The 14,969-nt window shown below is 50.8% G+C and overlaps 1 protein-coding gene across 3 annotated transcripts in view; it reads right to left on the bottom strand.

Annotated features, from left to right (window-relative positions):
- Nucleotides 1-14,969, bottom strand: part of AJAP1 (adherens junctions associated protein 1) — a 189,029-nt gene that overhangs the window by 33,494 nt on the left and 140,566 nt on the right. For all 3 annotated transcript variants that reach the window (XM_060259498.1, XM_060259499.1, XM_060259500.1), the window contains exon 3: nt 14,074-14,161. In XM_060259498.1, coding sequence (XP_060115481.1) covers nt 14,074-14,161 — 88 coding nt within the window. The remainder of the gene's footprint in view (nt 1-14,073; nt 14,162-14,969) is intronic.

Raw genomic sequence — 14,969 nt, 5'->3', positions numbered from 1 at the left:
GAGGAGGAGGGGAAAGAAGGCATGAGAATAGATTTGGGGAGGGAGGAGGGAAAGTTAGAAAGAAAGCAATTTTAACTTTAAATGCATTCTCCAAGCCACTGGCTGGCTTGGCTTGGAGAAGTTATTTAAAGAGAGAAATTATGGGGTGGTGGGGGCTTCAAGAGCCACACAATGTGTGAGAGAGCCACATGGCTTCCGAGTCACAGTTTGGCCACCCCTGTAATCTAGTCCCTTACCTTTTTCCATTTAAGAATGCCTTATAATTCCCTGGAGGAATTATCATCTCCTTGGTATAGACTGGTACTCGATAGCATGACATCACTTCTGGTTTTGCACAGGAAGTGACATTGAGTACTAACGCCAGCACGTCTGTCCTCACCCTTCAATTCTTCCTGTTGGCTACCATTGGCAATGTTTCTTTTTGCCTATGAGTTTTGTCAGTTACTTTTGACAACTATCCAGAAACTCCAAATTGTGGCTGTCAGGCTTTTGTTGGGAGGCTGGATACAGAAGCTGCCCTACCCTTGTGCCAAAACATCTCCATTGGTTGCCCTTCTATTTCCAGGCACAATTCAAAGTGTTGGATCTTGCATTTAAGGCCCTTGCTGGCTTGGAACTGGGGAAGAGTTTACAGGACTCTTAGTACAGGGCCTACTGTAAACTCCAGGAGGATTGGCTACATCATGATGATGATATTGGATTTATATCTCGCCCTCCACTCTGAATCTCAGAGTGGCTCACAATCTCCTTTATCTTCCTCCCCAGGGGTACGTGGCCTAATATGCAAAGCAGTTCCTGCTATTTAAAAAAAGCCCTGGCTGTCTTGAACTTTCTTAGGAATAGATTCTTTCCTTATTCATGGCCAATAGATAAAGAAAAAGGTTTCTACTCCAGTTGATAGTAGTGATTTGGAGCCCTTCTTTGAACCCAGCTAAAATTTGTAATTTCCCATCAATGTGTGTGTGTGTGTACTCAGATCACACAGATGATGGCTGGGAGATGAAACAAGTCTTATTCCTGAGAGAGGAAGCTTTATTATCCCCCCACTAATTATACCTGTGCTTTCAAATTTAATTATCATTCTCAAGTATCTGAGAAACATTGCCCTCAATCAAACCATTGGGCGTGAGCTATATTTTATGCATGTATTTATTTATCTAGCATAATCAAATTTGAATTTTAAATATGGGATTTTATAATTAAGGGGAATTTACGGATGCTAAGCGGTATGCCCATGTGTGCGAGAAGAACACAGAGCTTTGTGTTCCAAGAAGGATTTCAGCACATTCCATAATCGGTAGCCTTTTATTCTCCCCCCCCTTTTTTTTTAATCCCAGAAGAAGAGGAGGCTGATCCCTAGACTTCTTGCATTACCTTTGTGCCATGGAGCTGCTTCAATATACAAGAAGCTCTTGACCGAATCGGAGGAGCCTTGGCAGGCATGATAAGGATGTGAATGTACATGGGAGATGGGAAGAAATCACAGTCCCCAGTAGAAAACGATGCCACTCAGCACAAGAGCCAGTGTGGCAGGGTGGTTAAAGTGTAGGACTAGGCTCTGGGAGACCCAGGTTCAAATCCCTACTCTGCCACGAAAGCTTGCTGGATGACTTCGGGCCAGCCACACATTCTCCGCCTAACCTACCTCACAAGGGTGTTGTGAGGATAAAATGGAGGAGGGGGAAATTATGTAAGCTACTTTGGGTTCCCGCTGAGGAGAGAGATGAGGATATAAATAAATATAGGCTGCAATCACACATGCACTAAACAATGCACTTTCAACCCACTTTTAAGGCACTTTCCAACTGGATTTTATTTTATTTTTTTTAATTTTCACACATGCTAAATAATGCCGTTTCAATCCACTTCAGCAACAGTTTGGAAGTTGACTTCACCATTTCACACAGTAAAATCCAGTTCCAAAGAGCACATTGAAAGTGGATTATTTAGTGCGTGTGATCACAGTCTTGTATATTCTAAATTCCAGTTAATGAGAACCACAAAACTCTCTGGTCATTAAGTGCTCTTTGCTGCTGATAAAAAAGTAAAGGGAGTCCCCTGGGCAAGCACCAGTTGTTTCCGACTCTGGGGTGACATTGCATCATAATGTTTTCACAGCAGACTTTTTTACAAGGTGGCTTGCCATTGCCTTCTCCAGTCCTCTACACTTGACCCCCAGCAAGCTGGGTACTCATTTTACCAACCTCGGAAGGATGGAAGGCTGAGTCAACCTTGAGCCAGCTACCTGAACCCAGTATGGTGTAGTGGTTAAGTGTGTGGACTCTTATCTGGGAGAACCAGGTTTGATTCCCCACTCCTCCACTTGCACTTGCTGGAATGGCCTTGGGTCAGCCATAGCTCTGGCAGAGGTTGTCCTTGAAAGGGCAGCTGCTGTGAGAGCCCTCTCAGCCTCACTCACCTCACAGGGTGTCTGTTGTGGGGGAGAAAGATAAAGGAGATTGTGAACCATTCTGAGGCCGCTAACAGACCGGCACTTTGGGCCGACCCAGAGACGCCTCAGAAGGTGCCCGAAAAGACCCGTCCATACAGCAACATCTGGTGGCCATCCTGATCCCGTACTCACCCCATCCTCTGGGCCGATCCACCCGCCTCAAAAAGGCACCACATCAAAAGTGGTGCCTTTTCGCTGGGGCGCCTCCGAGGTGGCTCCCAGCTGTCTGGAAGGCTGGGAAGCATCTGAAGAGTGCCCAGGGAGCCACAAACAGGATGCATGAGCATTGCAGATGCTCCCTGGGTGCCCATGGCCTGCCCCTTTTCAAGAGCGATCCGAAAGCTCCAGGGTGCACTATTTCCGGCCGGCTTTAGGTCGCCCCAAACTGACCATCTGATATCACCCTGAGATATGGAGTGGAGGGCAGGATATAAATCCAATACCTTGTTCTTCTTCTCCTGCCAGGATCGAACTCAGGTTGTGAGCAGAGAGCTCAGAGTGCAGTACTACAGTTTTACCAACCCCTGCCTACTAAGGTTAAGGGTTCTTCTTTCCTCATTTGGAATGGGGCAGAGCTCCATAGATTGACATTCCTCCCTCCTGCTCTGTTGACCTTTTTTCTTCCAGGAATCTCCACAAAAACATGGGGGAGGGGAACTGACCAGATTTCCACATGAACTCACTGCAAAACTGCGTTATACTGAACCAGAACGTCAGCCCATCAAGCTCAGCATTGTCTGTTCAGACTGGCAGCAGCTCACAGGCAGACATCTTTCACACCCTCTGCTGTTTGACCCTTCTAACTGGAGATGCTGGGGACTGAACCGGGGAACTTCTGCAGGCTGAGCAAATAACTCTACCACTGAACTATGGCCCTGCCCCAAGTTCAGGAAAATGTAAGGATCTCAGAACTTTGCCATCACTAGTCACTGCCCAGGTTTTGCACTCTCTGGTGTTCTGTTTTGTACCAAATTGGGGGTGAGGGAAGCATTCTTTAAAACAGGAATTCCCAACCCCCAGTCCGTGGACCGGTACCGGTTCGTGGCCTATTAGAACTGGGCCGTGAGTTTTTATATTACAATGTAGTAGTAATAATAATAAGACATCGGATTTATATCCTGCCCTCCACTCCAAATCTCAAACTGGCTCACAATGTCCTTTATTTTCCTCTCCACAATAGACACTCTGTGAGGTGGGTGAGGCTGAGAGAGCTCTCCCAGAAGCTGCCCTTTCTAGGACAACTCCTGCGAGAGCTATGGCTGACCCAAGGCCATCCCAGCAGCTGCAAGTGGAGGAGTGGGGAATCAAACCTGGTTTCCCCAAATAAGAGTCTGCACACAACCACCACACCAAAATAAAGTGCACAACTGTATCATCCCAAAACCATCCCCCGACCAGTCTGTGGAAAAATTGCCTTCCACAAAACCGGTCCCTGGTGCCAAAAAGGTTGGGGACTACTGCTTTAAAGCATATCTAAATTACAAATCTGATCTAGTTTAACAATGTCTGCGATCATACACATGAAATAATGCACTTTCAATCCACCTTCAAGGCACTTTCCAACTGGATTTTGCCCGTTCACACGGTAAAATCCAGTTGGAAAGTGCATTGAAAGTGGACTGAAAGTGCATTATTTAGTATGTGTGATTGCAGCCAATCTCTTCCTAGGAAACTACAGAGCTGTGGAGAGGTTGGGGAAAGCAGGGATGTCTCTAGTATGGTGGTCAGCTCTTGACTGGGAAATACCTGAAGATTTGGGGGTGGAGTCTGAGGAGGGTGGGGTTTCAGGAGAGGAGAGACTTCCGTGGGGTAGAATGCCGTAAGTCCTCCATCCAAATTGGCCAGTTTCTCTAGGTGACCTGCTCTCTTTTGCCTGGAGATCTGTGGTAATAGTGGAAGATCTCCAGCCACCACCTGGAGTTTGGCATCCCTACTCTTTAGTCCTTTTGGACCCAGAGACAGAAAGCAAAATTTGCAGGTAGTGTCCCACCCAGTCATTTCTTGACAAACAAGGCAGCTCTCACCTTCTGTGATTCTAGCCAATGAGGGTATGCACAAATGCGACCGACATTTTTGCTGCATCTTTTCACCAGTAAGCTTTCCTATTGACCAAAAAGAAGCATCAGCCCATTAGCCTGAGCCCACGGACCAGCAAAGGAGATGTTTCCTCTGATCTTTCCTCCACAAAGCAACTGCAAGACTGCAACGGTGAGTGATGTGCCTGATTAACTTTCATAATATGGAAATTAAGCCACCTGGATTTAGGGAACTGGGCTCTGGTAACCCTTGCTGTGGAGCAGCGAAGGAAACAGTGGGACAGACAAGGAAAAGGTTGGTGACAAAGAGGGTTGCCAGCCTCCAGGTGGAGCCTGGTGATCTCCTTAGGGTTGCCAATCCCCAGGTGGGGACAGGGGATCCCCTGATTTGGAGGCCTTCCCCCAACTTCAGAATAATCAGAAAGAGGGGGGAGGGAAATTGCTGATGGGCACTCCATTATATCCTATGGAGATCAATTCCTATAGGGTATAATATATAATTGATCTGTGGGTATCTGGGGCTCCAGAGGGGCTGTTCTGCATAGCATCCAGTGCCTCTCCTCAAAACACCCCCACAAGTTTCAAAAAGATTGGACCAGGGAGTCCAATTCTATGGGCCACCAAAGAAGGTACGCCTATCCTCCATTATTCCCTATGAAAGGAAGGCATTTAAAAGGAGCATGGTCCCTTTAAATGTGATGGCCAGAACCCCTTTTGCAGTTCTATCACTAGTTCTGCCACTAACTTTGGCTATTAGGGCCTTTGCTGGGTACAGTCTGCAACCAGTATCACGTAGGTCTTTCTGCTCATCTGCAGGGAACGACACCGAAGGCCTTCGTATTTTGAAAACTGCCAGTGCAGCTTTCTTGGAGATATTGAATTAGGACTCGGTTGAGAAATAAATGCCTTAGCAGAGGCGGAAGGTGTTTGGAAGATGCCTGCTGGCTTCCAAATGAGCTTGGCTCTTTAATCCTTTCTGACAAAGGGGAGCAGGGATCTTTTGGAGCCATATTCCAATTTACTCGCTGAATTGGTATCTGATTGGGCCCAATCACTTGGAGAGGAGCCTCCGAACTGCTCGGGCATACGCTGCGGTGAGACACCTCGGATTGGAAGCTATTAGCGAATGTGCTCCCAGCTGGCCAGAAGACCTGTATGCTGCCTGGGAGATGAGCAAAGCCACCAGGCTCTCCTCGCTCCCCCGTTTCCCCTTGGAGGTGCCGGAGTATTATTTCAGCAAAACTGACCTCAAAGTAGGTCAATTTGACTAGGAAAATAAGGAAAGGCAGGGATGCCCGGAGCAGAGAAGTAACCTATTTAACTATATGCATAGCTGATGCAAACGAAGAACAGAGAGATGGCAAAGCCAGACAGACACACAGAGAGTTGGAAATTCAGAGCAAGAAAAAAGGGCTGCTTCTTGCGAGAGTCTCAGAACACGCATGCATTGCTAAGCCCATGCATGGGCTAATCCTCTTCATTTTAATCCTCCTTTCTGTGCTGCACATGCATGCTCAAAGGCAAGGGAAGGATATTTATGTGATTATATGTATACATATTTTTGCACAATGTGCACAGTATTCAGGTGCATTGATAAAACAGCTCAAAAAAGCAGACCTAACATCACTGTATGTATGTATGATTCCCCCCCCCCCCTTCTGTGTTTTCCAAGTATATCTGTGCATTTGGGTGCACTGATCAAACAATGCAAAGACATCATCTTTATGTGATGATATACAACTCGGGTGGCCAAACTGTGGCTCAGGAGCCGCATGTGGCTCTTTCATACATATTGTGGGGCTCTCAAAGCTCCCACTGCCCCATCAGCTGGTTTGGAGAAGGCCTTGAAATTACTCAAACCAAACCAGCTGGCAGCTTGGAGAATGCATCTGAAGTTAAAGCTGCTTTTTTTCCACCTCCATTTCCCTCCCCTTCTAGTCCCTCCCTCCCTCCCTCCCTCCCTCCCTCCCTCCCTCCCTCCCTCCCTTCCTTCCTTCCTTCCTTCCTTCCTTCCTTCCTTCCTTCCTTCCTTCCTTCCTTCCTTCCTTCCTTCCTTCCTTCCTTCCTTCCTTCCTTCCTTCCTTCCTTCCTTCCTTCCTTCCTGTCTTGCAGTTCTCAAACATCTGATGTTCATGCCTTGTAGCTCTCAAACATCTGATGTTTATTCTATGTAGCTCTTACGTTAAGCAAGTTTGGCCACCCCTGGTATACATGGTTGTATCAAGATTCCTTTTGTGCGGTGTTTTACCATTGATCAGGAGTAGCTGTACAATGCCACACACAAAGATTCCCAATGCAGTTGTGCATCCAACCACATAGAGAGTTTTTTACAGTGTTTTTTCACTGCATTCGTAATCTTGCAGCCTGCAGCGTAGCTGCTAGGCTGCTTTGATTTGTTTGCCCTCCAGGGCGGGAGAGTTGGTCCGCGCGCTGTTTGAGCGCGCTTTACAGGGGGCGGGGTTTAGCCGTGCCAACGGCTAGCTCCCCGTCCCCCTCTCCAGTCCCTCGACGATCAGGAACGCGTTAAGGAGGCTCTGTGTTGCGGGAGCCTTTTCGGGAGGCCGTTTCCGTCGGCAGTCGTGTTGGCGGCTTTTGTGGGTCGCTGGAGAGGGGCTAGTCGGCTTCGGGAGTTCCTTGTGTGGCGCGGCGGCGGCTGAGCTGGGAGAGAGCGAGCGAGCCGGCTTTTGGTGCTCCTCGGGAGGCGCGGCGGCGGCGGCTGAGTTCTGGAGCGGATCGACCTCGGCAGGCTGAGTTGTTCTGGGGGGCTGGGTGGTTCAAGGGCCCTGAATTGGGTAGCGCAGGATAGCTTGGTCCTGGCAGATCTCAGTAGTTAGGCAGGGGTTGGCCCTGGTTGGAACTGGGGTTAGCTCAGCTTGGCATTGGGGTTAGCCCAGCCCTGTGGAGTTGTGGGTCTATTTGGGTTGGCCCATCCTGGTGGAGTTGGGGTGGTTGCTTGGGTTCCTTGCTCCTGGCTTCATTGTGGGGCTGCCGACCCCAGCAGGCTGAGTTACTGAGTTTAACGTGTTAGCCTGGCCTGGGGAGTTTGGTTGGTCGGCGGGGTGCCTTGCTCCTGCATTTTTTGTTCAATAGTTGTATGTTGCAGGGGCTTGGTGGCCCAGAATATTAAAGCTGCAGTGTGCAGTTTGGCTACTCAAAAAATTTGGAGTTAGATCTGGGTGGAAGCTTGGGCCAGGTTAGGGGCTTTAGGTTGCATTGGCCTTCACGGGAGGTGGAGTCCGTCGAAAACCCCGCACCACCCTTGGTTATAGTGGGGTAGCATTAGGCCGTGGTAGCTGGGGCTGTTGCCAGGCAGTTTGGGCGGCCATTTTGTGGGTTCCTTGAGAGAGGGGCAGAAAGACAGTTGGGCGGCCATTTTGAGGTGCTGATAGCTGGGGCTGTTGCCAGGCAGTTTGTGCGGCCATTTTAGGTTCTTTGAGAAAGGGGTGGTAAGACTGTTGGGCTGCCATTTTAGGTCCCTCTTTTATAAAGCAGGTGGACAAAATGTCTGGGGGTAAAGGTTCAGGCAAGTCTAAGGGCAAGAAGCCTGCACCCAGACCATCTAAAGCTCCTGCTAGGAGGCCACCTCCTCCGTCATCCTCTTCGGATGAGGAGGGTGAAGGGACGGTGGATTATAGTATTCTAAGTAGACTGCAGGCCTTAGAGCAGGCGGCGGGTGTTCCTTCCTTGAGTAAAGGGAGCGAGGTTAGGCAATCCAAAAAGGCAAGACAGGCTAACATTCTCACCAGGTTGTCCATTCTTGAGGGCAGGTCTGGTGGAGTCGTGCTTGGCAAGGATGCTGGTTCCAGTGCCCCTGATGCAGGTGCGGTGGAGGAGGCGCGGACGTCGGGCTTCGGTTTGCCGGTGGTGCCGGCTGGACTTGGAGGTAGGTCCGGTGATGGTTCGCAAGTTGGGTCTGGGCAGGTGTGGCCATGGGGAACATGGGGACCTGCTACAGTAGCCGGGCTTGGCACCCCAGGGACAGGCTTAGGTGTGCCTGCTCCTTTTGGGGCTGGGCTGGTGCAGAACTGGGCTTGGCCAGGGGGGCAGGGCACACCTTGTGTTCATCCGGGTACAGGGCAGATGAGTTGGTCTAGTCCCATTTTGGGCGCACCATCGCAGTATGGGATGGTGCCTTTTACAGACTTGCCTTTTGGGGAGGTTGCTTTGCCACTCGGGGACCATTTGCTTCCTGCTACAAGGGAGAAGATTTTGAAGGGAGAGTATGTGGACATATTTTCCCTTCTGTATCGAGAAATGGAAAAGAAAGACAAGGAAGAATTAGATGAAAAGGAAAAGGAGAAGCTGCGGAAGAGAAAGGTTGACAGAACTTGGGCTAATTGGTTGCCTGGGTTCTGCATTTATGCTGGGGTAATTGCCAGGGCGCAGCCGTGGCGGGCGGCTTCATTATTCCAGTATTTGGACATTATTTATAAAGGTTATACTGCCTTTAGTGGATCAGCCTGGTTACAGTACGACCAGGAATTTAGAATGCGGGCTGCCCTATATCCGTCCATCCAGTGGGATCGGATTCACCAGCAGCTTTGGCTGCAGGTTATGTCTCCGGCTAGGCCTAACCTGGGTGACCGATCAGATAGTGGTCACTTAGTGAGTAGGGCTTCCTCATCCGCGTCGTCGAGCTCTCCCCGCGGCACAGCGGGGCAGGCGGTTCAACCCCGCTTGCTCTGCTGGGACTTTGGATCCCTGGGGGTGTGTAATAGAAAGGCGTGCCAGTTCAAGCACGCCTGCCCCTTGTGTGGTGGACCCCACGCCTTTGACAGCTGCCCTAGAGCCCGGGGGCGCAGGAATCAAAAGAAGCCCGGCGGGGGGGGCGGAGCTTTTCCAGCCAAGAAAGGGCCCCAGCCCGATAAGGGTGGGACCGCTTAAGCGATGGCTGGCTAGGTATCCTAGGAGGGCGGACGCTTTGTACCTGTTGGAGGGCTTTAAGTTTGGATTTAGGATCCCTTTTCAGGGGCCTCGAGTTGCGTTTATGTCTAGAAATCTTAAGTCTGTTAAAGGTTTGGAACAGGTTGTTAGAGACAAGATCGCTAAGGAGTTGGCAGAGGGAAGGATTCTTGGTCCTTTCTCACAGCCTCCAGTGCCTACTTTGAGGGTCTCGCCGTTAGGTGTGGTGCCCAAAAAGACGCCTGGTGAATTTCGTTTGATTCACCATTTGTCTTTTCCTAAGGGGCAGTCAGTGAATGATGGGATCCCAGAGCATTTATGCTCTGTGAGGTATACCAGCTTCGACCAGGCTATTGCCGTGGTGAGGCATTGCGGGGTGGGGGCTGAGTTGGCGAAATGCGATATTAAGTCTGCGTTCCGCCTTTTGCCCGTCCACCCCGGTGACTTTGATCTCTTAGGATTTTCTTTTGAGGGCCAATTTTACATGGATAGAGCATTGCCAATGGGCTGCTCTGTGTCATGTTCCGCTTCCGAGCGTTTTAGCACATTTTTAGAATGGGCTGTGCGAAAGAAAGTGGGGTTGCAGGACGTTGTTCATTATTTGGACGACTACCTGTTTGTGGGGCCCGTAGGGACTGGGCAGTGTGGCCAGCTGCTGGCTGGTTTTGCTGAGCTCACTACTGAACTTGGGGTACCCTTGGCACCGGAAAAAACGGAAGGTCCAACCCAGAGGTTGATCTTCCTGGGAATTGAGATTGACACAATTGATCAGTTGTCTAGGGTGCCTTTGCAGAAATTGGGGGAGTTGAGGGATAGGATTAAGGCATTTCTTCATAGGAGGAAGGTCACTCTGCTGGAATTGCAGCAGTTGGTGGGGCACCTCAACTTTGCTTGCAAAGTAGTTGCTCCGGGAAGGGCTTTTCTCAGGAGACTGTGTGATGCTATGGCAGGGTTACGCTTGCCCCAGCATAGAACTAGGGTTACCTGCAGCATGAGGGATGATCTGAGGGTTTGGCTGGAATTTTTGGAGTCGTTTAACGGGGTCTCCTTTTGGAGGGACGACTTGATGCTTGAGGCTGAACTACAGGTCATGTCTGATGCTGCAGGATCTTTAGGCTTTGGCGTTTACTTTCGCGGACATTGGTGCGCGGATGTTTGGCCTGATTCCTGGACCCAGGTAGGGGTGAACCGAGATCTTACGTTTCTCGAGTTTTTTCCCATTTTAGTTGCGGTTTGGCTGTGGGGGAAGGATATGGCCAATCACACTGTCCATTTTTGGTGTGATAACATGGCAGTAGTCCACGTCATTAATTCCCTTTCATCCAAATCGCAGAGGGTAATGAGGTTGGTGAGGGCCTTTACTCTGCGCTGCTTGCGGCTTAACATATTGTTTTTAGCCAGGCATGTTCCCGGGGTGAGCAACGGGGTGGCTGATGCTCTATCTCGTAAACAGATGGAGAGGTTTCGTCAGCTGGCCCCGGAGGCAGACGGAGAGCCGGTGCCAATGCCCCAGGAGCTATGGCAGATTGGAGAGCCGAAGCCTGCAGAGCGATAGGCCTAGCCATTGCACCCAGCACTCGGAAGTCTTATGAGCGGGCCGTGCGGCAGTTTGAAGACTTTCGGGCTGAGGTAGGGTATCGCAGGGTTTGGCCCCTCCCGGTGGAGGAATTGCTCCATTACTGTGTGTCTTTGCGAGGTAAGGGGTTGGCCGTGCGATCTATTAGGGGGCGCCTTTCTGCATTGGCTTTTGCAAGTAAGGCACTCGGTTATAGGGAAGATACAGCAGATTTTCGTCTTCGAAAGATGCTGGAGGGGTGGGCTAGAGAAGCCGGGCCCAGGGCTGATACGCGGAATCCGGTGTCTCCGTCGATTCTGCAGGGGTTGAAGAGAGTATGGGGCGTGGTGTGTGCCTCGCCTTTTGAGGCATGTTTATTTCATGCCGCGTCCTTGTTGGCCTTTTTTGGGGCGCTTAGGGTGAGTGAGCTGGTTGCTCAGTCTAGGAACGATGTTTCTGGTAGGGCTTTGCAGCTCAGGGACCTGAGGTTGTTGGGGCCTAAGGCGGTTGTTACTGTCCGTCGCTCGAAGACGGATCAGATGCAGCGGGGTACTGTGCTTGAGCTGGGTAGTTGTTCCGAGCTTGAGTTGTGTCCAGTTAATGCGTTGGCTGCTTATTTGGCAGTGCGCGGGCCCAAGGACGGATTTTTGTTTATACACATGGATGGTAAGCCGTTAACGAAGCACCAGTTCTGGGCGGTTACGTCTAGGGCGCTGGGTGAGTTAGGGTTATCAGGGGTGCGGTTTGGTACCCACTCCTTTAGAATTGGGGCGGCCTCGACAGCGGCTGCTATGGGGTTGCCTTCCACCTCTATTCAGAGGCTGGGGCGTTGGCGTTCCTCAACCTATAAGACATACATCCGCCCCTTTTATGGGCTATGAGCGCATTGGATTGTGTGCATGAGTTGGTTCCGTTTGTGGTTAACGGTTTTTCTCTTTTTAGATGCTGCTGTTCCTGGCCAGAGGAGCCGGTGCCGAGTTCTCATCTGCGGCCATAGCTACGTCTTTTGGGCTGGTCTTCAAGCACGGAGAACTGCGGTCGGCTCTCAGCTGGGACTCAGCCAGCATGCGGTTATCGAATGGCAGGGGCGCCGGGGCCTCCAGTGGCCAGGCTTGCTGCCGTTGTTATTCAAAGATAGAGCGGGTCCTCCTCCACAGGTCTTAATGGTTCACCTGGGAGGTAATGATCTGGGGTTATTGAAGGGTAAGGCCTTGGTGTGGCAAGCCCGGGATGACTTCCAGCGCATCAGGGAGCGATGGCCGGAGACCACGATAGTTTGGTCAGCCATGCTGCCCCGCCAAGTGTGGCGTCATGCTGTGGACCCTGCAGCCTTAGAAAGAGCTAGGTATAAAGCCAATAAAGAAATTAAAAAATTACTCGAAAAGGGTTTGGGCCACTATTTATCCCATCCGGATATTTCAGCGAGATGTCCTGACCTCTACAGAGGGGATGGGGTGCATCTCTCGGAAAAGGGTAACGTGCTTTTTCTGAGAGATTTGCAGCAAGGGTTGCGGGTGGCTTTGGGCCTCCCGGTGGGTACTAAGCCCTAAGTAGAGACTTGGCCTTATTAGTGGCAGGTTTTAGGGGTTTAGGACACTATGCGGCTAGGGGAGGACTGTGAAGCATCCCCCACTTTGGGGGAAATTTTGGGGTCTGGCATGATCGGCCTTGGGGTTCGGAGACCCGGGTTGGAGAATGCAGACTGTCCAGGAGGCTCGGCTAGAGGGTGCCTTTCCGTCGAGACGTGCGTCTGGGTTTGGGCCCTCTGGTGCGGGCCTCCCTGCTGGGCCTGCCTGGAGGGAGCTGAGCAGCTCAGCTCCGGAAGGGGGGCTGGGTCCTCGCCCGTTAATGGCAGGGGAGTGGTCGCGGTGACCCCTAGCCCTGGCCAGGCCGCTGGTGGGGTTCCCTTGCTGTTCATGTTGTAAGTTAATAAAGTGGCCCAATTTAAATCCAATGCATCGTGTCCGACTCGTTATTCCGACCTTGGTGGGCAATCGTAATCTTGCAGCCTGCAGCGTAGCTGCTAGGCTGCTTTGATTTGTTTGCCCTCCAGGGCGGGAGAGTTGGTCCGCGCGCTGTTTGAGCGCGCTTTACAGGGGGCGGGGTTTAGCCGTGCCAACGGCTAGCTCCCCGTCCCCCTCTCCAGTCCCTCGACGATCGGCCCTCCCACCCGCCCTGTATGCTATGTGGGCATTGCTGGTTGCCTCATTCGGGGAGCCGGGTAGGAATTTTTTACGCCCCAGCTGATTGGCCGGTGCTGGGGTGTGTTTTTCGCCTACCCTGCATAGCAGTGCAGTGGATTGTGGAATTGGCTCTGGGAAGGTGCCTTTAAATAGGTGGTCACTTTAGTTGGCAGGTTTTAGGGGTTTAGGACACTATGCGGCTAGGGGAGGACTGTGAAGCATCCCCCACTTTGGGGGAAATTTTGGGGTCTGGCATGATCGGCCTTGGGGTTCGGAGACCCGGGTTGGAGAATGCAGACTGTCCAGGAGGCTCGGCTAGAGGGTGCCTTTCCGTCGAGACGTGCGTCTGGGTTTGGGCCCTCTGGTGCGGGCCTCCCTGCTGGGCCTGCCTGGAGGGAGCTGAGCAGCTCAGCTCCGGAAGGGGGGCTGGGTCCTCGCCCGTTAATGGCAGGGGAGCGGTCGCGGTGACCCCTAGCCCTGGCCAGGCCGCTGGTGGGGTTCCCTTGCTGTTCATGTTGTAAGTTAATAAAGTGGCCCAATTTAAATCCAATGCATCGTGTCCGACTCGTTATCCGACCTTGGTGGGCAATCAGATGCATCAGTAACATAAGAGTAAGGAAAGATGCAAGGCAAGAGGGGAGTAGTGTGTCTAGCTGCCCATACTCCACTTCCAAAATTAGTTTTAGAAACCCTCCAAGTTATACCAGAAATTCTGAGAAGACTGGAACTCATGGCAGAGGAAAAGGATAAAGCAATTAAAGGAATGGAACAAGGAAAAATCCTGTAAACTCTGGTACTGAATTAATTAATGAGAGTCTCCTGTGGGATTTGCTGCTCATAGCATTTCTTCTCTCTCTTCTGCATCTGAAAAGTAACCCAGCATCCTTATTAACTGTGGCATAATCCCCCACCCACCCATCCTGGCAACCACACTCTGATCCTTACCAATTTTTTAAGACGAGCGTCGTTATCAGAGCAGCTATGACCATGATGAGAGAGACTGTGATGGTGATAATCTGATGGACGGCCAAACCTGCAGAGGAAATAAAAAATAAAAAGATGGAGATGTAGGTTGGGAACAAAACAAATCCTGGGTATGCTGTGAGAGAACCAACCTTGCCCACTGCAAGCCGCAAGACTAAGGGTGGCCAAGCTGCATCTTGGGAACCACAAGTGGCTCTCTCACACATATCGAGTGGCTCTTGAAGTCCCCCCACCCCGTTGGCCAGCTTGAAAAAGGCATTTGTCTCTTTAAATCACTTCTCTGAGCCAAGCCAACCAGCAGCTTGGAGAATGTATTTAAAGTTGCTTTCTTTCCACCTTTTTCTTCCTTCCCCTCTCCCCCCATCTATTTTCCTTCCTTCCTCGTGTCTCTTAAACATCCGACATTCATGTCTTGCAGCTCTCAAACATCTGACATTTATTCTATGTGGCTCTCATGTTAAGCAAGTTTGGCCATCCCTGGGCTAGACCCGAAGTGGAGTGGGATATCCCATCAGGAACCTACCAAGAGCATATCATACCAGGGTTCTGGTATCTACTCTGGCTTTTCGTTTCCAAGCTCCATAGGAAATGCTGGTGAGCCACTAAACTCTGACTTGCTTGTGGTCCGTTTGTCTTGCACCTTATGTTCCTTTAAAATCCATTGGAAATGCCATTTAAAATGCACCATCTATGTGCTAAACCAGAAATACAATGCTGTGTAGAGGAGGCAGTCTTTGTGAATGCCCTAGAATCGCTTCTCCCTAAGTGATACCAGACAGCCAGTTTGGGTCAGCTTCAAGCCATTCCAAAGAGAGCTGGCCAGAAATGGAGCACCCCAGAGCTTCTGGACAGCACGC

The sequence above is a fragment of the Heteronotia binoei genome, chromosome 18, assembly GCF_032191835.1.
Source record: "Heteronotia binoei isolate CCM8104 ecotype False Entrance Well chromosome 18, APGP_CSIRO_Hbin_v1, whole genome shotgun sequence".
Taxonomy (NCBI): domain Eukaryota; kingdom Metazoa; phylum Chordata; class Lepidosauria; order Squamata; family Gekkonidae; genus Heteronotia; species Heteronotia binoei.
Note: the sequence above shows the minus strand (reverse complement) of the source record. Positions and strands in the feature narration are given on the sequence as shown.